The sequence below is a fragment of the Lissotriton vulgaris genome, chromosome 9 (genome assembly GCF_964263255.1).
Source record: "Lissotriton vulgaris chromosome 9, aLisVul1.2, whole genome shotgun sequence".
NCBI lineage: Eukaryota > Metazoa > Chordata > Amphibia > Caudata > Salamandridae > Lissotriton > Lissotriton vulgaris.
The window spans coordinates 131,998,566-132,025,743 of record NC_141697.1 but is presented as its reverse complement, the minus strand read 5'-3'; the positions used below and the strand labels follow the sequence as shown (position 1 = coordinate 132,025,743).

The following is a 27,178-nucleotide window of genomic DNA, read 5'->3' as shown; positions in this document are numbered from 1 at the left end:
AGCTTGAGCTTGCTTGATGATTGAGGTATTTCCTACCTGGGCCTTGATTCTCCATACTTGGTTGTTCACTGAGCCTATCTGCTTCTTGAAACTTGGCTGGGGTTGTGTTGAACCATCCAGCTGCGGTGGTGTAATAGCTGTCAATGCCTGGGAGGTTATGTCTTTTAGTGCAGTGCTTATTCCAGCTGTTAATTCATGCCCTGAAGACAGACTTGGTCTTACGAGCTTACTTGGTCGTGACCGCTCAGCCCTCCACAGGGCTCGGTCGCCCCACTCGCTGCTGCCGCTCCTGCCTGCCTTGCCGCTGCTCCTGGGACTGACCGCTGATCTTGGATTTCCCGCCGCTGCCTCCCTGCGGCCCCGCCCCCCTGCGATTCCATTCGCCGCCCCGCTCCCGCCACCCAGCTGCTCCTCCCTCCAGGCTCCTTACTTAAGTGGACCGTAGGGGACCTCCGAGTGTGACCGCTTAGCCCTCCACAGGGCTTGGTCGCCCCACTCGCTGCTGCCGCTCCTGCCTGCCTTGCCGCTGCTCTTGGGACTTCCCGCTGACCGCTGATCTTGGATTTCCTGCCGCTGCCTCCCTGCGGCCCCGCCCCCCTGTGATTCCATTCGCCGCCCCACTCCCGCCACCCAGCTGCTCCTCCCTCCCGGCTCCTTACTTATGACGCCCCCAGAGCGACCGCGCAGCGTATGCGCGCAGCGGGAGCACCGAATGAGCGCCAAAGGTAAGCCCGTCTGCACCTGGACCGCACCCAGCGCCAGGACCCCTGGTCCCAACCGCCGATGCAAGACCACACGACGGACCTACGACGACGCCACCCTCCACGCACTCAATGCCGGGTGGAACCCTGCCTGCTACCGAGCCACCCCGAGACGCACCAATGGGCCCTTTGCCTGCCAAGCCTTCTATTTCTCCTGCTACCGAACCTGCACCGCCCCCGCCAAGCCCAGCCCCAGCAGCAACCACCTGAAGTGCATCCTGCTCAACACCCGCTCCATCCACAGGCACGCCATGGAACTCTGGGACCTGCTCGACACGACCGCACCGGACGTCGCCTTCCTCACTGAAACCTGGACGAACGCCTCCTCAGCGCCCGACATCGCCGTAGCCATCCCGGACGGTTACAAGATCACCCGGAAGGACCGCGTCAACCAGACGTGAGGAGGCATCGCTATCGTACACAAGAACACCATCCGCATCACGACCAGCTCTGACGACACCTTCACCGCCGCCGAAAACATCCACTTCCAGATACACACCGACCCCAAGACCACACTCGGAGGCACCCTCATCTACAGACCCCCGGGACCAGGCACACAATTCAGCGACATCACAGACTTCATCAGCCCGCACGCCCTCCCCTCCGCTGACTACATCCTCCTAGGGGACCTCAACTTCCACCTGGAGAACAACAAGGACAGCAACACCACCACTCTGCTGGACAACCTCGCCAACCTCGGTCTCAAGCAAATGGTGAACACCCCCACCCACTAGGCCGACCACATGCTTGACCCAGTCTTCTCCTCCAGCAAGTACATCTCCTTCAGCCACTCCACCGGACTCCACTGGACCGACCACAGCTGCGTCCACTTCAGCTTCAAAAGAACTACGACCCACCACCACCCGCAACAGGTCCCCCGCCGAAGCTGGAGCAAGATCACCGCCGAGCAGCTCACCGCCTCCCTCAGCCAGAACACTCCCACCAGCTCAACGGACCCCAACGAAGCAGCCAGCAACCTCACCAAGTGGCTGACCGCCTGCGCTGACGACCTCGCACCACTAAAGAACCTTCCCAGCAGACCCGGCAGCAAGAAAACCCCCTGGTTCACCGACGAACTCAAGGAATCCAAGAAGAACTGCCACACCCTCGAGAAAGCCTGGCGGCTCGACCACACCACAGACAACAGGACCACCCTCAAGCACGTCATCCGCAAACACCATCAGCTGATCCGCGCCACCAAGAAGACGGCACTCAAAGAACGACTGGACAACACCCACGACAGCAAGGAACTCTTCAGCATCGTTAAAGAGTTCTCCAACCCCAGCGCCAGAAACAACATCACTCCCTCGCAAGACCTCTGCAACTTACTCGCCTCGTTCTTCCACCACAAGATCGCCGACATGCACAACAGCTTCGACGCACAGACCACGCACCCTACCACCGAACCAACACCCGCCACCACCACCCTCTGCAACTGGACCCCGATCAGCACCGAAGACACCACCCGCACGATGAACTCCATCCACTCCGGATCACCAACCGACCCGTGCCCACACCACGTCTTCAACAAAGCTGACGCCACCATCGCACCCCATCTCCGAGACACCATCAACTCCTCCTTCCACACCGCCACCTTCCCGGAGAGCTGGAAGCACGCCGAGCTGACAGCCCTCCTGAAGAAACCAACGGCGGACCCCACCGACCTCAAGAACTACTGTCCTATCTTGCTCCTTCCTTTTCCGGCCAAAATCATCGAGAAGACCGTCAACAAACAGCTTGCCGCCTTCCTGGAGACGAACGGACCCCTCGCAGTCCGGGTTTCGGGCCAACCACAGCACCGAGACCGCCCTGATCGCAGCCACCGACGACATCAGAACCCTGATCGACAACGGGGAAACAGCGGCCCTCATCCTCCTGGACCTCTCTGCGGCATTCGACACCGTCTGCCACCACACCCTAGTGAAGCGCCTCAGCAACATCGGAATCCGAGAGAAAGCGCTGGAGTGGATCATCTCGTTCCTCACCGGAAGAACCCAGAGAGTCCGCCTCCCTCCGTTCAGATCCGAGGCCACCGAAGTCATCAGCGGCGTACCACAAGGATCTTCACTCAGCCCAACCCTCTTCAACGTCTACATGAGCCCCCTCGCAGCCATCGCACGCCAGCACAAACTCCACATCATCTCCTATGCCGATGACACCCAGCTCATCCTCTCCCTCACTAACGACCCCACCACCGCCAGAGCCAACCTACACGAAGGGATGAAAGACCTCGCCGACTGGATGAGGAACAGCCGCCTTAAACTGAACTCAGACAAGACGGAAGTCCTCATCCTGAGATCATCACCCTCCGCCTGGGACGACTCCTGGTGGCCCCGGCCCTGGGCACCGCTCCCAAACCAACGGACCACGCACGCAACTTGGGCTTCATCCTGGACTCCTCCCTATCGATGACCAGACAAGTCAACGCCGTCTCATCCTCGTGCTTCAACACCCTGCGCATGCTCCGCAAGATCTTCAGATGGATCCCCACCGAAACCAGGAAGACAGTCACCCAGGCACTCGTCACCAGCCGACTGGACTACGGGAACACCCTCTACGCCGGAACCACAGCCAAACTTCAAAAAAGACTCCAACGCATCCAGAACGCCTCCGCACGACTCATCCTCGACATCCCCCGACACAGCCACATCACTGGACACCTGAGAGACCTACACTGGCTCACCGTCAGCAAGAGAATCACGTTCAGACTCCTCACCCACGCACACAAGGCTCTCCACGACCTGGGCCCCAAGTACCTCAACGACCGCATGACCTTCTACACGCCCACCCGCCAGCTCCGATCGACCAGCCACGCACTCGCCACCGTACCACGCATCCGCAGAGCCACCGCCGGAGGAAGATCCTTCTCCTGCCTGGCAGCCAAGACTTGGAACTCCCTCCCCACCCACCTTCGGCGAACCCAAGACCATCTCTCCTTCAGGAAGCAGCTCAAGACCTGGCTGTTCGAGCAGTAACTTACCCCTCCTCCAGCGCCTTGAGACCCTACCGGGTGAGTAGTGCGCTATACAAATGCCGTGATTGATTGATTGACGAGTGTCTTGGAGCACTTCGCAATAGGATGGCTTAGTGAGTTTGGCTGCACTTGATAGTCTCCATGAGACGTAACCGTTTTTGACTGAAAATATTGTCTAGAACTGAATTACAGGATGGTAATTGTTTGAAGTCGTCCTACCGTCAGTGGTGCTGGAAAGTGGCATGTCCCTACATCCTTTAATTATCTGAACTATATCCGCTAGGACCTCAGGGAGATATGCCCACTTTTCAATAAGGATTGAACAGGGGCATTCCCCAGGGTTGGAAACCAGGTACTGAACAATCCTCTTTTCCAGATCTTCCACCCTGGTGCTTAAATTGACAAGGCGGGCTGCTATCGATTGCAGGAGGTCCATTTGGACCTTCGTCTTTGATGATTGCTACAGTAGTGCTTTGTTTGTGGAGCTGTTTATCTCATTCTTTGATAGTTTCTGTAGATCTTCATTTATACTGTTGTTTAGAAGTAAGGTGATCTCCTTTAGAGTCCTGTAGAGGCTCTAATAGCCCCATCAAATTTGGGGTTAACTCTAGGATTCTTTCAATCTTTTGGCCCGGGTTTAGAAGGAACGAGGCTGTGAGGTCCCCTACCACTGGAGACTCTGGAATCCGGGTCATCTAGAACCGACACTGGGATTGTGGCTGATGGGAAGGGCTTAGTGCTCACCGCCTTCTGGGTGTCCTGATCATGACATTTGGTTCAGTGAATTTGAGCCACTGTTGCAGGGTTGTAATCCTTTTTAGACGGTGCTGTTTCATGCCAATTGTTGAGTCGGGTACCTTTTCTTTGAGTGAGGATATAATGTAGCCACAGGGTGATCCATTGATTCAATCAATCAAGAACTTGTAGAGAGCACTACTTACCCGTGAGGGTCTCAAGGTGCTGGGGACAAAAGGAAGGGGGGGGGCTACTTGTCAAACAACCAGGTCTTGAGTAGACTCCTGAAGGTCAACAGGTCTTGGATCTGTCGTAGGCTCAGTGGGAGGGTGTTCCAGGTCTTGGCGGCGAGGTGGGAGAAGAATCTGCCGCTGGTGGTGGTTCTTCGGATGCGAGGAACAGTGGCGATGGTGAGGTCGGCGGAGCGGAGCTGGCGGTTGAGGATGTAGAGGTAGGCTGGGCCAGTCTTGTGAAGTTCCTTGTGTGCGTGGATGAGAAGCTTTTCATTTCTTGAAGGAAATCCTCTTGTTGACTGGGAGCTAGTGCAGGTTTCTCAGGTGGGGGGTGATGTGGCTGTAGTTTGGTACGTCGATGATCAGGCGTGCAGAGTTTTTTTGAATGAGTTATAGTCGTTTGATGAGCTTGGCCGGGGCTCCCGCGTAGAGGGCTTTTCCATAGTAGAGTCTGCTACTGACTAGGACCTAGGTGACTGTTCTTCTTGTATCTGTCTGTATCCACCTGTAGATCTTGCGGAGCATGCAGAGGGTGTTGAAGCAGGAAGAGGAGACTGCGTTGACTTGCTTGGTCATGGAGAGTGTTGAGTCGAAGATGACTCCCAGGTTGCGTGCGTGGTCGGTGAGTGTCGGGGCTGCCCCCAGTGCCGTGGGCCACCAGAAGTCGTCCCAGGCTGAAGGGTTGGAGTTATCTTATCCGTGTTCAGCTTCAATTGGCTGATCTTCAACCAGTCGGCGACAGCCTTCATTCCTTCGTGGAGGTTGGATTTGGTGATGAGGGGATCCTTGGTGAGGGAGAGGAACAGTTGAGTGTCATCGAGTAAGAGATTATGTTGAGGTCGTGCTTTCAGGCGACTTGTGCGAGCAGGCCATGTAGATGTTGAACAGTGTTGGGCTGAGGGATGTTCCCTGTGGTACACCGCAGATGATCTTGAAGGCTTCGGATCGGAATGGGGAGGCGGACGCTCTGGGTGCTGCAGGAGAGGAAGGAGGTGGCCCATTCCAGGGTCTTGTCTCGAATCCCTGCGTCGTGTGGGTAGTGTTCGGTGGCAGACCGTGACGAAGGTGGTGGAGAGGTCCAGGAGGATGAGGGCCGCGGTCTCACGGTTGTCCAGCAGGGTCCTGGTGGCGGTGATGAGGGCAGTCTCGGTGCTCTGGTTGCAGCGGAACCCTGACTGGGATGGGTCTAGGATGCTGTTTTCTCCGAGGTATCGGGTTAGCTGTCTGTTGACTATCTTCTCTATGACCTTGGCTGGGAACGAAAGTAGGGAGATGGGCCGGAAGTTCTTGAGGTCTCTCTGGTCCGCCTTGGGTTTTTTGAGTAGGACGTTGATCTCAGCGTGTTCCCAGCTCTCGAAGGAGAGATTGATGACCTTGCGCAGGTGGGGTGCGATGGAGCTGCTGGCTTTGTTGAAGATGTGGTGCCGTAATGGGTCTGACGGCGAGCCGGAGTGGATTGTGCTCATGGTCTTGATGGTGTCATCGATGTTCACGTGGCCCAGGCTGGCAGGGGGTCATGGTCGATGGTGTGCGGAGAGTCTTGAGTGTCGATGTCTGTTGGGGCTGTCTGGGTGTTGAAGCTGTGGTGTTTGTCAGCAATCTTGCGGTGGAGGAAGGTGGCGAGGGAATCTCACTGGGCTTGCGAAGGCGGGATGACGTTGGTGTTGGAGCTGGGGTTGGAGAGTTCCTATATGATGTTGAAGAGCTTGCTGTTGTGTGCGGTGTTGTTGAGGCAGTCTTTGAAGGAGGTCCTCTTGGCAGACCTGATGAGGTGATGGTGTTTGCGGATGGAGTCTTCGTGGCTGCGAGGCTGTCCGGTGTCTTTTCATTGTGCCGTTTCTTCTCTAGTTTCCGGCATATTCGCTTGGAGGCTAGGAGTTCTGGGGTGAACCAGCTAGCTCTCTTGCTGGTGTCTCTGTGGGTGGGTTTCTTCAGCGGGGCGAGGGTGTTAGCGCAGTTGTCGATCCAACGTCTGAGGTTGCGGGCAGTGTCGTCGGTATTGGAGAGGTCGGTGGGTGGGCTGAGAGTGAGGTTTGCGTGTAGTTGGTCTTCGGTTATTTTGCTCCAGCAGCGGCGGGGAGTCTGTTTGGTGCAGTGGTGTGTTTTGGGTTTCTGGAAGGCGAAGTGGATGCAGCGGTGGTCGATCCAGAGGAGTTTGGTGGTGTGGCTGAAGGAGACGTGGGAGCTTGAGGAGAAGACTGGGTCGAGCGTGTGGCCGGAGGAATGGGTTGGCATTGTGACGAGCTGCCTCAGTCCGAGGTTGGCGATCAGGGTGGTGGAGTTGCTGTCATTTTTGTTCTCAAGGTGAAAGTTCAGGTTTCCAAGGAGGATGTAGTCGGTGGAGGTCATGGCGTGTGTGCTGATGAAGTCTGCGTTGGAGTCGCTGAACTGGGGTCGTGGTCTGGGGGGTGCCTCTGAGGGTGGTGTTGGGGTCTGTTTAGATCTGGAAATGCATGTGTTCAGCAGTGCTCAGAGTGTCGTCAGTGCTGGTCGAGACCCTGATTTTGTTCTTGTGGACGATGGCGATTCCTCCTCTGACTCCGTTGGTGCGGTCTTTTCGGGTGATCTTGTAGCCGTCTGGGATGGCTATGGCGATGTTGGGTGCGGAGGAGTCGTTCATCCAGGTCTCTGTCAGGAAGGCGACATCCGGGGATGATGTGTCGAGCAGGTCCCAGAGCTGCGTGTTTGCGTGTTGAGCAGGTGTTCAGTGGGATGCATCATAGGTGGTTGAGGTTTTTCTCGGCGGGTGGTTTGGCGGCTCTGAGACTGGTGTAGCTGCAGTTCCGACAGGTGAAGGAATCTTGTGTGCGTTTCGGACCGGCCTTGATGCAGGTGTGGGTCTGTCCAGAGTTGAGAGCGTGCAGTGTGCTGGCATCGTGGCGGCGGTCGTCGCGGCGGGCCCGGGGCAAGGGGTTCTGGCGCTAGGCGCAGACGGGCTTGCCTTAGGCGCGCTAGCGGCACGCCCGCATTGCGGATGCGCCGCTGCTCATCGGATTTGGAGATGATCCTACTTTGAGGGTATGCAGCAGTCTGAGAACTTTCTGCTCATACTTTTGGTGCTGATCTCCTGCGAGATGCACGGAACGTATCCAGAAATTAGTACATCCTGGGGTTCATCCTTTTGCCTGCCCTGAATGTTGTCCTGGATGGTGCTGAGGTTCCCATTTTTTTTTAAGAAGTGCCTAATCTACTCCCTTTTGGGGCGCTTGTGTGATTTCATTTGGGGTCTCTGATAGCGATGTGATCCTTTTTGTTGGCGATTGTTAGCGATTTCTTCAGGGTCGGGCGTGGTTGATTCTTCTTTTTAGGTCCCATCTTGCTAAAGCGCAGGATAGTGGTTTGGCTGTCTGACTGACTGGCCTGTGGTGTAGTCATTAGCTGAGAACGCGCTGGAACTAGAAAGATGCCAGGAATGTGGGGGTGATTGTTCCCCTAAATCGTGACCAAGGTTAGTTTTGTGCTGAGATTTAAGGAGAACCCCCTGCATTGAAAGCTGGCAGTGGTGCAGATGCCTGCGCGCTCCTCCGGTTGTCCACAATTCCTCGACGCTCCTCTCTGCTCTCAACTCAGCATCCAGGAGACTCTACACTGGCGACACTTGGTTGCGGGGCTGGGAGTAGGGCTGTTGCAGGGACTGGAGCTGCCCCGTGCCCGATTAGGAGCTCCTCTTGGCCCGCTGCTAGCTGGTGCGCTCAGGAGAGCGGGTGCTGTCCGAGGCCGTCAAGCAAGTGGCGGCGTGCCTAAGGAGCCGCATACTGCGCCCGGTCTAACCCGGCCGTCTCCGTGACACCTGGGGGCCACTCTTCGCAGCAGCCTGCTACTGCTGCCACACTTGCTGCTCTCTGCTCCCTGACACTCTGCAGCCTCCTCCGCAATCCCCCCTCGCTTACCCCGAGTGAAATGAGGGGTGGGCGGGGCGGAGGGGGACCCTCTGTTCTTTGACCATTTGTGGGCTCCTGGTTCCGAGCGTTGCTCCGGTGCGGCTACATCTTGCGGGAAATGCTGAGTCCGCTATCGTCGGCTGTGGTACTGCTGCCGCCGGCGCCCCACCAGGTCTCAGGGTCACGGGGCCCCAGTAACCAGCCCCAAGGGTGGAGTGTCTGGTGCTGGGTTGGAGACACCTGGATCCGCCTCGCACTGCTCGGCGCTCTGTATGCTGCCAAACTCCAAACGTACCGCTGACTGTGGACGGTTAGAGAAATAACCTCTATTATCCAATACAAATGAAGAGGGGATTGCAATCCTAACAGCCACCCAAGGATTAACACTATTGAAGGCTACCTGTTCTCATAGACCAGAATGGGCAGTTAAGATTATTATATTCTTATAATCCTACCTGACTCAGGATACATGGCAGAAATTCGAATTTAGTATGGCTGAACTCAGAATAATGAAATACATCTTTTAGTAAAGTTTATTTTAATATTCTGTGTTTGCAAATACCACTTTTAGAAAGTAGGTATTTGCTTGCCTAACCATTTGAGCCTGCCTCTGCTGAGTTGTGTATTCCTTGTCTGGGTTTGTGTGTGACTGGGCTGGGGGATTCCAGGAGACAGGCTGGGACAGCCCAGGGGTGAATAGAGAGATCTGCATCTAGATGGGAGGGAGGAGTTGCACCTGGGACCTGAATAGGGCTGGGCCCTGCCTCTACAATGCTGGATCCACCTCCTGTGGCTTGTCTGATGTCTCTGCCCTGCACTATGAAAGGAGAGGAGGAATTGTAGTATCCCTTTAACAGCATGTCACTGCCTTCTTAGAATAGCTATGCGCATTCTACATTCTCTGTGTGGTGGTTGATCATTTGCTGTTGAATCCTACCTACAAGTGGTTGTACAAGCTGTGTCCTGTGGATCTTAATAAACTACTTCCTCTGCTACTAATGTGTCAGATTACCTCACAAACTGGCGACGACTGGGATGAAGAAGGACTCATCATCTGATTAGTGCAAGAAGTAATTTTTTTTTATTACCATTGCATCGCAAAAAAAAAAAGAAAGAAGAATCCAAGGACCAGCGTTCACACGTTTTAAAGGTACTTTCCCTTTTACCTCTGCTAATTCTTACTTATGTGCAACATGATAGCACCAGCGGCTGTAATTTATAAAGTGCTTTGATCGCACCCGCGGCAGTGTGCAACTACGTGTTTCCCTTTATCAGTTATCGCGCTTTGTTTACTATTTTCTCCAGCCTTAACATTTTATCTAACCCGCGTTAAACTTTATTGACTTTTGTTTTCTTTTTGGCGTTTTGGGGTTGTCGAGAGGCGAAGAGGCGAAGGAATCAAAGTGCTGACCTGTTTCCTTTCAAACGCGACTCAACGTTCTGCCGCGTGTGTCCTGCAATCAGCTTCGCGTGGAGCTCCATCTTCGCGCTGACTCCTCTTCCGCGTCTGCTGTCTGTCAACATTCGACACGACGCGCTGAACGCAGCAGCGCGTCACCCTTCACCACGCAAAGGTCAGAGGTCGCACAGCGACCATTTTTGTCAAATTACTTCGCCCTAACGTCATATCGTGTGCTTTCAGCCTCGCACATGATGAAATCGACATTTTGAAATTTACATTTACAGTGTGTGAACCACTGGTTTACATTTTATGGTCTACTGGATTATTTATTTTTTTTTTCTTCAACTTTTCCTTATTTTTAACATCTGAAGGAACTCCATTGACTATTACCTGTCGTTATCCTCAAGAAACGAAGTTGACCACGGTGACTACGTTTATTTTATTAATTTATTATTTTCAGTGTGTACTTAAAAACGACTTTCCAGTGTTAATTGTTTTTTCTCTGCAGGCTTTCCTCATTTTCTCTAGAAATGTCTAATAACATTGCTGCTCCCTCTCATTTTTTACCCACTGCTGGGGATCCTAAAGTAGAATGGGATCTGTGGTATCCTACTTTCTTGGCATATGTGGATGTAGTAGAGGAGGATGGTTGTTCAGCTAAGAGAAAATTAGCCTTATTAAAGAATTGTTTAGGTGGCGCAGGCCTTAAGGAGTTAGAGAACTTGCCTCCCATCGATGGAGCAGGTGATTTTAACATTTTTGAGATCGTTGTAAAACAGCTAGCCACCAGATTTGGTAGGAGAATTAACGTAGTTATGGAAAGATTCAAATTTTATTCCCGTGCCCAGAAAGACGATGAGTCAATTGAAAATTATGTAGCTGTGTTAAGAACCTTAGCTGCTTCATGTGCATTTGAGACTATTAATTTTGAGCAAGTATTGAGAGACCAGTTGATGATGAAAACCAAAAGCAAAAAAATACAAGAACGGTTGTGGATGGGCACCGAGTCTTCTTTAAATGCTGTTATTAATATAGCCAAAGGGATTGAACAATCAGAACTCTTTGTAACTGAAATCAGAAGTCACGATGCCAAAAGTAAAGTAATAATTCCAGAAGTAGCTTTAGTGAAAGAATTCCATAACCAGAAAAAACCTCCTTTTCCTCAGACTAGGTATTTTCCTAGAGACAACAGAGTTCCTGGTAAGAAAAATCCTATTATCTGTTATAGGTGCGGTGCCAATGACCACGTTGGCAATTATAAAGGTTGTCCAGCGTGGAACAAAATCTGTGTTAAATGCAAAAAAACGGGACACTTTAGTAAAATGTGTAGATCTCCACAGAAAGTGAATTTGTTAACTGATCTTGACTATGAAGTCTCTGAGGAAGTTCAAGAAATCAACACCCTACTATGTGTCGGTGATTCTACTTGTCCGGGTTTTCCCAAGGATAAAGTTTTTATCAATGGTATAGAAATCACTATGCTCATTGATTCATGTGCTTGGTATAGCATAATAGGTAGCGACATTTTCAACAGGCATTGGAATTCCTCATGTTTACTACCGTCTGATATTTCTCCAGGCGGATACACTGGTCGTAAAATTGATCTGTTAGGATACATGTGGGCTGATATTGGATTTAAAGGCAATAGCATCAAAGGGAAAGTGTATATTTCTTCCAAGGGTGCCTCTCTCCTAAGTTGGCCACACCAACATGAGTTGAAAATCAAATTAGATCCCAATGCTTCTCCACCTGTTTATATTGTATCCCCCGCTGAGGATGAATTCATTGTGTCAGTTAAGAACAAATTCCCTGAAATTTTTTCTGATGTCTTAGGCGAATTTGTAAATTTTAAACACAAAATCATCTTGAAAGAAAACGCAACACCAGTTCGGCACAGGGTCAGGAATGTCCCATTGGCATATCGTGATAAACTAAAAACCATTCTCTCGGACCTGGTAACTCGGGGTATCATTGAACCCACCGAATCTTCCCCCTGGGTTTCCCCAGTAGTTTTGTCAATTAAAAGCAATGGGGACCTTCGTCTCTGTGTAGACCTCCGTAGCCTGAACACCGAAATTTGGGTAGATAGACATCCCTTACCCAACATCCATGAGCTAATTTCCACTCTCTCTGGTGCGTGCGTTTTCTCAACCCTAGATTTAGCCAGTGCTTATCACCAGGTCCTCCTCCATGAAGATTCTAAATTTCTTACTACCTTCATAACCCCTGAGGGGATGTTCCAGTTCCGTCGCATGCCATTTGGATTAGCCAGCGCAGCGTCGGTTTTTCAACGTCTCATGAAAGAAGTCTTGGAAGGGTGTAACAATGCCATTGCCTTCCAAGACGATATCTTGATTTATGGAAAAGATCATGAGGACCATGATAAGAATTTAGATAAAGTACTACTGTCTGTTAAAGCTAAGGGCCTCACTTTGAAACTATCTAAGTGCAAATTTAGGCAAAGCACTGTGGAGTATTTGGGTCACGAAATCTCCGCTCAGGGCATCAAACCCAAACTCAATCACGTTTTGAGTATAACCAAGGCGCCTCCGCCCAACAACAAGGAACAATTGGTGTCTTTTCTCGGTCTTACCGAGTTTTATAGCAAATTTGTTTCAGACTATTCCTCCAAAGTTCATGTTTTGAGATTGTTATTAAAGAAAGATGCAAAATTCATTTGGAAAGATGAACATCAAACTGCTTTCGAATTACTTAAAAAGGAGATTATTAACGCCCCTTTCTTGAGACCTTTTGATTTGGGTAGAGAGTGCATTGTGTGTGTGGATGCAAGCAACGTGGGGCTTGGTTCTGTGTTAATGCAGAAGTGTCAAGGTGAAGAATATGTTGTTTCCTATGCTTCCCGCACCCTTCGTGGAGCGGAATTCAACTATTCCACTATAGAGAAGGAACTGTTGGCGTGCACCTGGGCTGTTGAACACTTCAGGCAATTCATTTGGGGAACAAGATTTCGTTTGCGCACAGACCACAAACCATTGATAAGCATGTTGTCTGCTGGTGGTGGTCGCACTTTGACCGCACGTTTGGCACGTCTGGCCGCTAAGTTACAAGAGTTTCAATGTGTGGTGGAATATGTTCCTGGTCGTTTAAATGTCCATGCCGACTGTATGTCCAGGCTACCGTGTGTTTCCTTAGTTGCCACAACTTGTGATGTGGATGTTGCCTTAACTGTTGATGATGTGAACGATTCCAGATGCAATTCTACCTTTAGCATTATTTCTGAATCGAATTGGCGTGACGCCATGTCTAAGGATGTCTCTTTATCCAATGTGGTGGATTTCCTCAAGCACGGGTGGCCTGAAGAGAGGAAACTTTCTGGCGATATTCTTTCTTTTAGCAAAATAAAGGAAGAACTCATGTTTGACCAGGGTTTTGTAACCAGGTGTGACAAAATAGTTCCTCCTTCTAGTTTACGTGAAAAAATAATTTCTATGGCTCATGAAGGCCACATGGGCATGTCTAACACTAAAAGACGCATACGTGAATTCTATTGGTGGCCTGGCATTGACCGGATGGTAGATAAATGGGTCAGTTCCTGTTCCCCTTGCTCCAGTAGTGATAAATCTGCTAGACCCCTTGCTGCCAAATCTGATATTTCTCCTATTGAGTATTCCATGTGTCCTTGGAAAAAACTTGGAATTGACATTGTTGGCCCTTTGGATTTGTCTGATAATAAGGCAGTTTTTATTTTAGTCTTGATTGACTACTTCTCCAAGTGGCCAGAGATCAAGGTTGTGGACAAGACTGGTTCCTCTCAGGTTGTTGAATTTCTTGATGAAGTCTTCTGCAGGGAAGGAATTCCAGCTGAGTTGGTCTCCGACAACGGGCCGCAATTTATTAGCAGTGAATTTTCGTCCTTTTTGGACAGATGCGGAGTTGTTCACAAAAGGGTGTCTAACTATAACCCTCAAGCCAATGGTCTTACTGAGCGCTTTAACAGGGTCATTAAAGAGTCATTACAACTTGCTATTAAAAGTAAATTGGATTGGAGAAAGTCCCTCCGTGCTTCTCTCCTTTCTTATCGCACTTCTCCTAATTCTGTCACGGGGTTTTCCCCCTTTGAGTTGTTGAAAGGTCGCAAACCTGGGTCCAGACTTCTACCTTGGTGGATGAAAGTAAAGATTCCTTCCTCACCTAGTGCTGACCCTTCTTTGGTTAGAGACAAGGTGTTGAAACATCAAGAGAAGATGAGATGTAACTCCACTCGCCCCTCTACTCCTAGTATCAAAATTGGTGACTTGGTGCGGGTTAAGTTTGGTAGATCTTGTGGATCTAGGTGGAACAAATGGTCTGACCCGTGTAAAGTCATTGAAGTCTTTAGTAAGGCTGTCAGAGTGGATGGTGGCAAGGTGTGGAACTTTCGTAGAGTTTCTCTGTGTAGAAAACCCAATGTGTTAATGAACTCTCTACCCTCTTCAAAGCTTCCCATTCCTAATCACTCCTCCGAAGACTGCCATTCTGCCTTGTTGGATACTTTTTGCAGTGATGTTCAACCTTCCTTGAGTAACAATGATGTTCCTTTTCCCAACATTGTTCCTCCTTCTCCCAGTACTGCTATCCATTCTCCCAGTACTGTTATCCATTCTGAACAATTTTCTGGCAGTTCTGTCTCTCCCCATGCTGTTCAGTCTCCTGATGCTCCTCTAAGGAGAAGTGCTCGTACCAGGTCTACCCCTGTCAAATTACGTGATTTTGTACACTAATTTCTTCTTCTGGATCCCTTTGACTTTCTTGATTTGGTTTTGTTTCTTTTTTTTGTTTTTTTAAAGGGGGGGAGGTGTGTAGTATCCCTTTAACAGCATGTCACTGCCTTCTTAGAATAGCTATGCGCATTCTACATTCTCTGTGTGGTGGTTGATCATTTGCTGTTGAATCCTACCTACAAGTGGTTGTACAAGCTGTGTCCTGTGGATCTTAATAAACTACTTCCTCTGCTACTAATGTGTCAGATTACCTCAGGAATCATGTCAACAGAGTGTTCCAGGGCTATATCTTCCCTCCCCTGTGCTGTCTCCACCTCCTGTGGGGCGGCTGATGTCTCTGAGAACAAAGGATTTTGGGGTATAAATATTGGGACCCTGATCCCAAGAAATTAGATCACTTCTGGACAAGAAACCTTTCTGCCAAGGAGAAGAACCAAGGAAGCTGCAGGAGTTTGGATTGCCCCTCTGCCAGTGTGCTGTTTGCTAGGTTGGCCTGCAGTGGTTGCTTCATTGCGAAAGGGAAAAGAGAAGGAACTTTGTAAGGACTTTCATCTACAGAATATTCTCCAAGGGCTTGAACTGTGCTTGCCTCCTCCTCAAGTCTCCGAGACAAAAGACTTCACCTCCAGCGCCCTCCTGAATTTCCTTGCTGGGAATTCTGACTCCAGAGACTTGCGTGCCGCTGGAAGCGCGGCACATTGAGAAGAAGCGTGTTGCCGCTGCCGCAGCTTAAATCATCGCAACACTGGAGAAGCGAGCCTTCGCCGCATCTCCCTGGAAGAGTGTGGTCCTCGAAGCTGCCTGCTGTCGCATCACCGGAGAAGCGTGATGCCATCGAGAGAGTCTCCATCGCATCACCGGAGAAGCATGTTGCAGGGCCTGTCGCAGCTCCAGAGTACAGATTTGTCGCAAGGCTGCCAGGGCGTCATCGCATCGCCGCATCAAGGGCGCCATCTTGCGCACCGCAACGGGCCCGCAGGCCGAGAATCTACGCATCACCTCTGCACCGGTAAGGCTCACGAAGAGTCCCCTACTCTGCGCAAGCATTGGGAAAGGACGCAACCTTTCCCCCGGGTCACGGAACCGACGCTTCTCCCCTTTTGCAAGCCTTTTGCTCACTTTGCGTTACACATCCAGGTACTTGGTTGAGAACTTTGTCGCATTTACCATCAACTTGAACTAAGAGACTTTAATCGTCTTTTAAGTAATCTTTTAAGTAGTATTGTGGATTTTTGTCGTTTGTGGTCTTGTGTTTAAGTCTATATAAAGAATACATATTTTTATAAAACCTGTGTTGTGTCCATCTAGTGTTGTCAGTGGATTACTGTGTATATTCACAAATGCTTAACACACTGCCTCTGAGATAAGCCTGTCTGCTCGTGCCAAGCTACCAAGGGGGTGACCTGGGGTTATTAAAAAGTGTAATCCCCTTATCCTGACTTAGAAGTAAGGGTCCCTATTTGGACAAAGGTGAATACCATTGCCAACTAGAGACCCCCAGATCTAACACACATCAACAGGAAGTTGGCTCCTAAGAGAAGTACCCAGTGGCTCAAGGTGGAAAAAAGACAAATCAGATCCGATCACAGGTTGCAAGTTAAACATAGAAATTACTGAGAGGTTTGCAATTACAAGATAAGTTGGTGTGACTTGCAGTATGCCTGGGTTGCTCGGCCCACTGTTTAAGACCAGTCCTAATTTAGTTCAGCATTGAACCACCAGAAGTTCACATCAGAAGTGTTATGAATGTTTAACTGTCTTATGAGATCATCTCCACATCAAAACTGCTCCCACGCTTCTAAAATTTCGTAAAAGCCTCAAGACATGGCTATTCTCTTCCGCCTACCCCTCTGTCTAGACTCCCCTGACACCCTCCAGTGAGTTCTGTGAATTAGCGCCGAGACACCCTCAGGGGTATTTGTTTGCGCTTTAAAAATTGCTAAAAATAAATAAATAAAATAAATAAATAATACTGGCAGAAGTCAATGGAATATCCCCACAAATGTCCACAAACATCTCTAAAAAGTATGAGCCAAAATCATGATGCCGGTAGGTCACAATCCTAGTCAAGCTTGCAGGTATAGGAGAAGAATTTGTTACTATTAGGAGTGCAAATTTTTAAGTAGCTAATTTAAAAATCTGCAATAACAGGACCTGTCAGAGTGTGACATCAGTCTTGTGAAAGAGTTTTAAAGGGAAGCAGGATCAGGTTTTAAGCCAAAGAATTCAACTGGGCATTGAATTGTCCCATTGCTATGTGATAGTTGGCTCTACGGACACTGCCACACTACATCCCTGAAAAGCAGGTTCCCACAGAGGTACATTTGCAGAGCTTTATGATCGGGCCTGATGAGTGATTTTTCAAGAGTTCTAATTTATATATAAAATGGTTTGTATTTGTGAATGTTTAGTAATTTGTAAACTTACAGGAGACTTCGCACATGTGATTCATTTACACTTCTTATTCAAAAGTGGTTTTACATTTGTATCCTCAATGTTTAAACAGATATTCTTTGACTTGCAGTGATTCCGTTGGCAGATTACTATATCATAGCTGGAGTGATTTATCAAGCACCTGACTTGGGGTCTGTCATAAACTCCCGAGTGGTAAGAGAACTTTCTTGTGTGCGAATACATAGTAGCTTATATCCTGAAATTTGACATTCCTAACCCATTTGATACTCATTGCATTTCTCATTTTTTTGAGTATGAAAAACTGGACTGAAAGCTTGGCTAGATTGTCCGTTTTGGTAGTTCGTCTCTGCAGCCCACAAAGAAGTTGTTAACTTTGTTAATAGCATGTGTGACTGTAGATGCATATGCTCTCTGCATACTCCTACCGGCTAGTGTTGGCTTTGACATTACAACTTGTTTTTCTTTGAAGAAGCTTGATTCTTGGAATGTGCTGTGACTTTTCCCCTAGTCTACAGTGCGCATGGACATCACCTTAGAATGTGTTTTTCCATTAGGTTCAGGTGTGTTAATCAGTGGTAATGAGATCAATGTGTTTTGCGCTGTGTTTTCGAACCTAACTTCTCCACTCTTCCACACCGGCTACTCTGATAACAATCACTGCATTATCTACTTCCATTCAGTGGATCTTCCTACTGGAACATCGCTTTACTCCTACAGATCACTTTACTTTGACTTCACCGGCGGCTATCACCCCCATCCCAAACTAAGACAAGTCTTCTTCTGTGTCCACAGAGCTCGGCCCAGGGAATGCAGATAGGAAGGTGGTGATTGAACCCACACCCTTCCAATTTTAGCCAAGGTGTAACACAAAAAACCTATGGGTGGACCAGCATGCCGTTTCCAACCTCTGCCACATCCTACGACTCTAAACTTCTTTGAATAAAAACAAGTATAATGTCCAAGCTCAGCAGGATGACCTAAATACTGCTAGGGTTTTTCTGCTCAGGATAGTAGTTTATAATTGTAGACCACCACACTCTGGCCAGTGGTTTCCACTTCCCCGCAAGGCACTTGAGCTCATCCTCATCTGCCATATGGGGGCCACTCCTCCTCCTCTTACATTGCCGCCAAGACCTGGAGTGACCTACCCCTCCATCTTTGAACAGCACTCTCCGTAGCAGACTTCAGGATGAAACTCAATACCCTTAAGGATAACAGTAAAGTGCTATACACATGCTGATTAATTGATTGATATGTATATGTACGTATCAATGGCACAGCTTCACACTGGTCTTCATGTGCATTCATTGTAACTCAAAAATCTTATCTCCATTAGTGACCATGTCTAGCAGTATTTTGCAAGCGGTCTGGAAAGAGCTATAGCAATACAATATGAGTAGGTCACTTAAGTCTGGAGTAAGCTATGGCTAGTCATAGAAAAACCTCTGTGAATCTGGCCTCCATTTCCCTAACTTTGTTAATTCTGATCTTAACTATGTAGTTGTTCATGCACAGGATTTGAAACCTAAAAAGCAAGCATATGTTCATGCACAAGCACTTTTGACTCCTAGTAGCCACTATATAGCAATTTTATTTTACAAGCAAATCAAGGTTTGTGCTATGTAATAAGCCAGTCAGGAAGTAGAAGTTCTCAAAATTCAAGTCCTTTTAATTTCACTGAGAGCTCTACCTTGTGGAGATTTGCTGCCAAGAGGAGTGTCAAATTGAAAACAAATCCTAATTGCTTTAGATTTAATGCACCATTTTAAAAATAGAAATAACACGAAAGACTGTAGTTTTGTTTTGCTTGCTAATATTTCAGGCAGTATTATTACTACTCTGTATGACTTGTCTTTTGACCTCCTTACAAAGTATGGGAGTGGTTTTGCAGCGGGAATCTTTCTGGATTCACTATGCTGTGCATTATTCCGCCATCTAATGGTTGGGTCCGGAATTGTAGCCTTTATTCTCCTTTTTTTTTTTTTTTTTTCGTGGCCCAGGTGGTCGTCGACATACCACCATTTGGTGTCCTTTGTGACGTTGACGCTCTTCCTCTGGAAGCTCCTACCTTTCGTCGCCATCTTCAGATTCTTTTTTCCACTGTTGGGTCTGCATTGTTGTTGAGGAGTACCAGATTTTTGGAAGAGGAATCGATGGAAAACAGGAAAAATCACACAAATCGAAGCTTATCATCGCACCCGACTACAGGCCAGGTAGACTGGTCTACAAAGGAGAGAAAAACATTTTGAGAGAACTCGGCATTCACACGAGAATGCGCACACATGGGGCTCCCTAAGCGCAGGAATGTACAAAACCACCTTCAAGTTTTGCACCAATTGCCACCACGAATACGCCCAGAAGGACCAGCATCCAGTCTGCAACCTCTGCCTGCACTCAACCACAACAGCGAGGACTGCAATGCGTGCTCTGTCTTCACACCCCAGACCCTCCGAGTAAGGGAGAGGCAGAGAAGGGCGAACCAAAACACGGCGGGGCCACCTCCATCGCTCCAAGACTTGGGCCTCTCCAATGGAGAGGAGGACGGCATCACCGAAGGACCTGAGGACTGCATGGTCATTGAAGTCCATAAGAAAACGTCGAAGGAGGTAAGCGAGTCGACGACCCTAAATCACTCGACCGAAACTCGAAAGAGTGAGACAAAGTCCTTGAGGGAACAGTGCTGTCAAATCTCGACGAAAGCAACTGCACCCAAGGACAAAGTGCCCAGCGGATCCTTCGAAACGGACTCCCGGACGGCAAAGACCCACGAAAAATCAAGATCGTTGAAGGAAGCCCCCAAAAAGGACTCCTCAACGCCGAGAAGCGAAGGGTCTGCTTCGATGTCGACGAGTACAAAGCGCTCAAACCCGAACAGATGGAAAGGAAGAAAAGGAGACTCAAGGCCAAAATGGCGAACATCCTGCAGCGGAAGAAGGACTTCGACGACAAGATGAGTCGGTACACCATCGCGCCGAAGCCTCCGGCCGAGATCGCGAGGGACTTCAAAGACCCTGAACCGCCAAAATTGCCTGAAGCGGTCGAAGAACAGGAAGGATAAGCCCTATATTACTTTGAGGGAGAAGGCGAGGAGGAACAGCTAACCTACCAGGACTTAACGTCCTCGGAGGCGCAAGACTTGGAGTGGCATGATCTCGACACCGTTATGCCAGAAGAAGGGGTAGACACATACCCTTCGAGGCCTTCGCCACCAGACGATATAGGGATCTAATATTTGGTGGTCAAGAATGCTGCACAAACATATGGGGTAAAATTGGAGGAGGAGAAACCCAAGGCTTGCTTTCTCCTGGAGACTCTTACCCACACAAACAAGAAGTAAATTCCTGCCCATGCTCCCTAATGTGCTGGACCAGGTCAGAGGCTTTCAAGGAACTAGCTATATGTAAATCTGTAACCCAAAGAACAGAGCAGTACAAGCACTCCTCAAAGTACCCTGCATACATTCAAGGAACAGTGCCAGCCGATTCAATCATTACTGCAATGGCTAGGAAAAGGGCCAACGTGCCCACAAATGCAGGACCACCTCTAGACAAGGAGAGTAGGAGAATGGACCCCACAGGGAGGAAGGTAGAACGAAGTGCGGCAATCCAATGGTGCATCGCCAACTCTAACACCCTAATCAACAGGCATGCATACCAGCACTGGGAGGAAGTAGGGCAACGCCTGAAGCACCTACCGGAACAGTACCAGCAGAGGGCAACCCACCTTGTAGAGCAAGGGGAAAACATGGCGAACACATGTTTAAAGTCGGCCTTGGAAGCAGCGGAGACGTCCAGAAGACAGATGATTATCGGAGTAACAGAGAGAAGGCACGCATTGCTGTGTATTTCGGGGTTCAAGTCTGAGGTACAGAATAACATCCTGAACATGCCCTTCAACGGAGAACAACTTTTTGGGATGCCAGTCTACGAAAAGTTAACAACTCAAAAAGGACAACGAAACTGCAAAGTCCATGGGATCACTGCAGTTCAGAGGAATGAGAAGGGGTACGCCCTCAAGAAGGCCAAATGGTAGGGGAGGCAACCAGCCAAGTACCTCTCACCAAACCTTCCAACACGATTATCAAGGAAACGGCCAGGGACAACAGCAGCAGAACTGTGGGTCACTGGACCAGTCCTTTCGAGGCTGCTCGAACAGATGAGGACAGGCATGGAGAGGAGGGCAACAATCAACCTTCAAGTGACTTCGCCAAAAGTCAGACGCCCACCCAGATAACACCTCAAGGGGGGCATCCAAAGAGAAAAAGATTCAACAACAGTTTTCACAAGACAAGCAGTTTCCCGAACATATAACACCAGTAGGAGGCAGAATAAGGAACTTCCTCCAAGAATGGAATGTTACAACGGACAAATGGATACGAAACATCATACAATATGGATACTGTATAGAACTAATAAAACAACCTCCAAACAAGAAGCCAAGCAACAAGTCACACTCTGCTAAATATCTTTCACTCTTGATACTAGAGGCACAGGAACTGCTCAACAATGAGGCAATAGAGATAGTACCATGCACGGAAAGAAACAAGGGAGTTTATTCTAACTACTTCCTTGTACCAAAGGTAGACAAAACGCTAAGGGCTATCTTGGACCTAAGGTTCTTAAACAAGTTCATAAGGGCTCAAAGATTCAAAATGACGTCTCTGAAAGAAATAATACCCCAGGTACAGGAAGGGGATTACATGACAACTATAGATTTAAAGGACGCGTAGTTACACATCCCCATCAACAAACAACACAAACGCTCACTAAGGTTTGTGATCAGCAAGACTCACTACCAGTTCACAGTGCTCGCATTCGGGCTCAAAAAGGGTGCTTACAAAATGCCTAGAAGCAGTAGCAGTGCACCTAAAGAGTCAGGGAATACATTTATACCCCTACCTCGGCGACTGGCTTGTGAAAGCAAGCTCCTACAGCCAGTGCAAACAGCACATCCAGCAGGTGATACACTAAGTCAACTAGGTTTTTCAATCCATTGGGGAAAGTCGGCAATAGAACCAGAACAGGTGAAGATATTCTTAGGGGCAGAGATCAACACCATACAAAGCAAGGTGTTCCCCAGCTCAAAGAGGATTTTGGCAATACTGAAGGAAACATTTCTGTACCGCAAGGGGCAAGTACTGACAGTGAGGACAGTGAGCAAACTAAGAGGTAATGATGGCGTCATGCGAACACCTGATCCCAAATATTCGACTCCACATGAGACCATTCCAGGAATGGATACAGCAGCAATTCTCAAAGGCAACAGGGAGTTGGGAAGATCTAGTGGTTGTCGCACACACGCAGTGCATCAGGAAATAGCGTGGTGGAACAAGAAAAACCTATCACAGGGAAAACCATTCACACAACCAGCTCCAACCGTGACCATCACAACAGACGCCTCCCAGCTGGGGTGGGGCGCGCACATGAACAAACTCAAGGTGAGGGGGTTATGGTCGCAGCAGGATGAGGTCAAGCACATCAACTACCTAGAACTAATAACTGTGTTCCTAGCCTTGAAAACCTTCCAGAAGGAGCTTTACGAACAACACAACCACCATGTTCTACATCAACAAACGAGGAGGAACACAATCAGTAGCACTATCCAGGCTATCACAGGAAATATGGACATGGGCCATTCCACTAAAAATAGACCTACTAGCCATACATGTCCAAGGGAAGGACAATGTGGAAGCAGACCGACTCAGCAGGCAGACGTCGGCATCCCACAAATGGGAGATCAACCAACAGGAAATACAGAAAGTGTTCCGGAAGTGGGGTACACCGCAAATAGACCTATTTGCAACACACCAAAATGCAAAATGCCAACACTTTGCATCCAGACAACCAGACCATTGCTCACAAGGGAATGGGCTATGGATAAGTTGGTCAAAGACATTTGCATATGCTTTTCCCCCGATACCACTGATACACAGGTTACTCAGCAAATGCAGGATCAGCAACATGTCGCTAATACTAATAGCACCGCAGTGGGCCAGACAGTCCTGGTTCACACTAATAGTGGAAATGGCGCAAACACCAGCACACAGATTCCCAAAAAGAAGGGACCTGTTAACAATGCAGAACGGAAAGGTGCTACACCCAGAGCCAGAGAGCCTCAGCCTAGCGGCATGGCTCCTGAAGACCTAGAGTTTGCACACCTCAAACTACCCACAAGCACAATGGCAGTGCTCAGGGAGGCAACAAGACCTACCACAAGAAAGTGCTCCGTAGTAAAGTGGAAAAGATTCTCCGAACGGTGCATTAGAGAGAAACTGCAAAAGAAAATCACAAGGGAATCAACAGTACTAAAATACGTAACGCATCTACTACGAAGTAAACTAAGCTACACATCCCTAAGGGTGCACTTAGCGGCGATAGTGGCTTACACCAGAGGAGAAACAGGGAAAAGTTTTTTCACCTCCAAAGTTGTAAAAATATTTCTAGAAGGAGCTAAGAGAATCGCACCTCCAAGCAAAATGCTAGCACCAGCATGGAACCTCAACGTAGTGCTAACTCAATTGATGAAGGCACCATTTGAGCCTATTCACAAGGCACACTGCACATGGTCAGGCTTAAGACCGCCTTCTTAGTGGCTATCACATCACTACGAAGAGTAAGTAAGCTGCAAGCGCTAACACTTCAAGAGCCCTACCTGCAAATACACAATGATAGGATTGTAATGAGAACAGACCCACACTTCATGCCAAAGGTGGTGTCTCGGTTCCACATCAACAAAACAATCCAAATACCTAGTTTTTTTTCAAAAACCAACAACAAGCACAAAAAGGGTGCTACACACACTGGACGCAAGGAGGGCTATAATGCACTATATAGAAAGGACAAAGGAGTGCAGAAAGACAAAGCAGTTCTTTGTTTCCTTTGGCAGCAGTTTTTTTGGGACCGCCAGTTACCAAAAATACTATTGCACGGTGAATTGCACAAACCATACAGCTATGCCACAAACAAGCAGGACCACTGTTACAAGGAGCAGCTCGTGCTCGCCCAACAAGGAAGAAAGGAGCAACAATTGCGTTTCTAGCTAACACACCAATTCAAGACATTTGCCAAGCTGCAACATGGTCTTCAGTGCACACGTTCACCAAGCACTACTGTGTAGATATCCAAATGAACAAAGAAGCGCAAGTGGGACTGAAGGTCTTACAACACATATTCAGTAACCAGTCCTCATCTTCCACCCAAACACCACAATAAATACAAACCGCTACAAAGTCTATGCACAGCATAGTGAATCCAGAAAGATTTACTCTGCAAATCGTATAGCTTCTTACCTGTAAGTGTAGTTTTGGAGCTTGAAGATTTTCTGGATTCACTAGCGAACCCTCCCTCCTCCGCCAGAAAGATGAGACGGGAGCAAAGGTGTTAAAACTGTAGAAAGACTTTAACAAATGAGAGGAAAAACAAGAGTAACACAAGACAAGAAAAAAGAATCCGAAGATGGCGACCAAAGGTTGGAGCTTCCGGAGGACACCAAATGGTGCTATGTCAACGCCCACCTGGGCCACAAAAAAAACCTACAATTCCAGACCCAACCACTAGATAGCAGAATAATGCACAGCATGGTGATTCCAGAAAGTCTTCAAGCTGAAAAACTACACCGACAGGTAAGAAACTATACTTTCCTGACTCCAAACTAGAAAGACTTGTTTTCTATTATATACATTTGAACATCCTCATAAAGGTGTACGATTTCTGCTTCCATTGGATGTTTTCTCATTCTGCATCAGGCTCAGGTCCCAGCAGTATGTGGTACTGTGAATAATATTAGCTTCTACTTGTGTCTGCCTTTTGGTACTTATATGGAAAATATTTTATAGAAAAGCAGGTATTGTATTTGCTAAACGATATGATGCAAATGTTCTAACTACTACCTTAGATGCTCGTATTAGGATCTAAAATTCATATTTGTGTACTAAAGTTCTTTGAGATTTTAAATGACTGGTCTCTGGAACTGGGGAATACCAGTCACTGTCGTTCTGTGTGTAACATTTAGCCTGACTGGTAATAAGTGGGACACACTAGGACATTCTTAGATTCTGTTTACAATAGATTTGATTTGTACAGTATGTTTGATATCGGTATGCGTTTTTTGCTGTTTTGTGGACTTTAGTGTTCTTACATTTGGTTTGTGCTTCTGCAGCTTAGTGCCGTACATGGTATCCAGTCAGCCTTTGATGAAGCCATGTCCTACTGCCGGTACCACCCTTCCAAAGGGTACTGGTGGCACTTCAAAGATCAGGAAGAACGAGGTATGTTTACAGATAAGCTGTTTTAGCAATGGTGTCTCTTACTCAGAAATGCCCCATATCGCATGAAAGTCTGAGCTTGCGGAATTGCTGTCTTGTGGCAGTTGCTACAACAAACAACTAAGCATGAACATCCAAAAATTTTAAAAAACAATGAGATTTACTATTTACAGTTTAGTGACCCAACTATAGCTTGCACCCTTGGCATGCACTGCTTATGATGTCATGCATTACATAACATGTTAAATTACATCAGTGATAACATCACTGTTTACATCTCAAATGACATCTTTGATGACATCACTGATTAAATCATTGTTGACGTCATCGATGACACTGCTATTTATTCATGTTACTCCGTAAACCCTTACAAAAAAAAGAAAGTTGGGTGTTAAGTCATGTACAGTACAGAATTACTGTTAATACACATGTGGCCAAGCTGGGTACTGTGTTTTCAGCGGCCAAAAATGTTTTGGGTTTTTTAAAACCATTTTAAGCTATTGTTTCCACTGGGAACCCCACATGGGCATGGGGGGGTCGGTGTGTGGTCGTCCTGCCTTAAGTGTCCTTTTGCACTTTTTTCAGGGCTCTGGGAGCAAGTCTCTGAGTCCTATAATGGCAGTCACAACATTTTCTCCAGACTGATTCACACCAAATCACACAAGCACTGGCGTTGCCAATAGGTCTCGCAGTAGGAAAGTTGGAGCTATTACAATTGCAAATAACAATGCCTTTTATTTTTGTTTTCATTTTAAAAACATAAAGGGCTTTGTCATTTACAAAACCAATAGCTCCAACTTTCCTACTGCGAGAACTATTGTGCACTGCACAGTGTGGGTGAAAGTTGCGTTGCGTGGGTGTGAGTGGCTTTGAGTGAGTGGCGTTGCGTGGGTGAGTGGCGTTGCATGTGTGAGTGTTGTTGCGTGGGTGAGCGGCATTGCGTGGGTGAGCGGCGTTGCGTGGGTGAGTGGCGTTGCGTGGGTGAGTGGCGTTGCGTGGGTGAGTGGCGTTGCGTGGGTGAGTGGCGTTGCGTGGGTGAGTGGCGTTGCGTGGGTGAGTGTGGCGTTGCGTGGGTGAGTGTGGCGTTGCGTGGGTGAGTGTGGCGTTGCGTGGGTGTGAGTGGCGCTGTGTGGGTAAAAGTGGCACTGCGTGGTTGTGAGTGGCGTTGCATGTGTGAGTGGCGTTGCATGTGTGAGTGGCGTTGCATGTGTGAGTGGCGTTGCGTGGTTGAGTGGCGTTGCGTGGTTGAGTGGCGTTGCGTGGTTGAGTGGCGTTGCGTGGGTGAGTGGCGTTGCGTGGATGAGTGGCGTTGCGTGTGTGAGTGGCGTTGCGTGTGTGAGTCGCGTTGCGTGTGTGAGTGGCGTTGCGTGTGTGAGTGGCGTTGCGTGTGTGAGTGGCGTTGCGTGTGTGAGTGGCGTTGCGTGTGTGAGTGGCGCTGCATGTGTGAGTGGCGCTGCATGTGTGAGTGGCGTTGCATGTGTGGTGGTTGAGTGGCGTTGCGTGGTTGAGTGGCGTTGCATGTGTGAGTGGCGTTGCATGTGTGAGTGGCGTTGCATGTGTGAGTGGCGTTCAGGGTATGTTTCCGGCGTGGGTAACTCGCAGTTTTTGAAGTTCATTTCCATGCCTGATAAAGCTATCCGAGATGCTGTACGTCGGATAGGCTCTGGCCCACTGGTAGTTACTCTGACAACAGCATGTTAGTGTGCCACTGCTGGAATTGAAGGTCAAAGGTATAAGGAGAGTGCAATATGAACTCGGACAATAAAGGAATGAATACATAGGTGCTAAAATGG

General features: G+C 48.5%; 1 protein-coding gene across 1 annotated transcript in view; it reads left to right on the top strand.

The window, feature by feature from the left end:
• The window catches only part of MED6 (mediator complex subunit 6), a 123,792-nt gene that overhangs the window by 64,712 nt on the left and 31,902 nt on the right, over window positions 1-27,178 (top strand). The window contains exons 4-5 of the mRNA XM_086937191.1: window positions 17,232-17,314; window positions 25,280-25,388. Of these exons, the coding sequence (XP_086793317.1) occupies window positions 17,232-17,314; window positions 25,280-25,388 (192 nt within the window). The remainder of the gene's footprint in view (window positions 1-17,231; window positions 17,315-25,279; window positions 25,389-27,178) is intronic.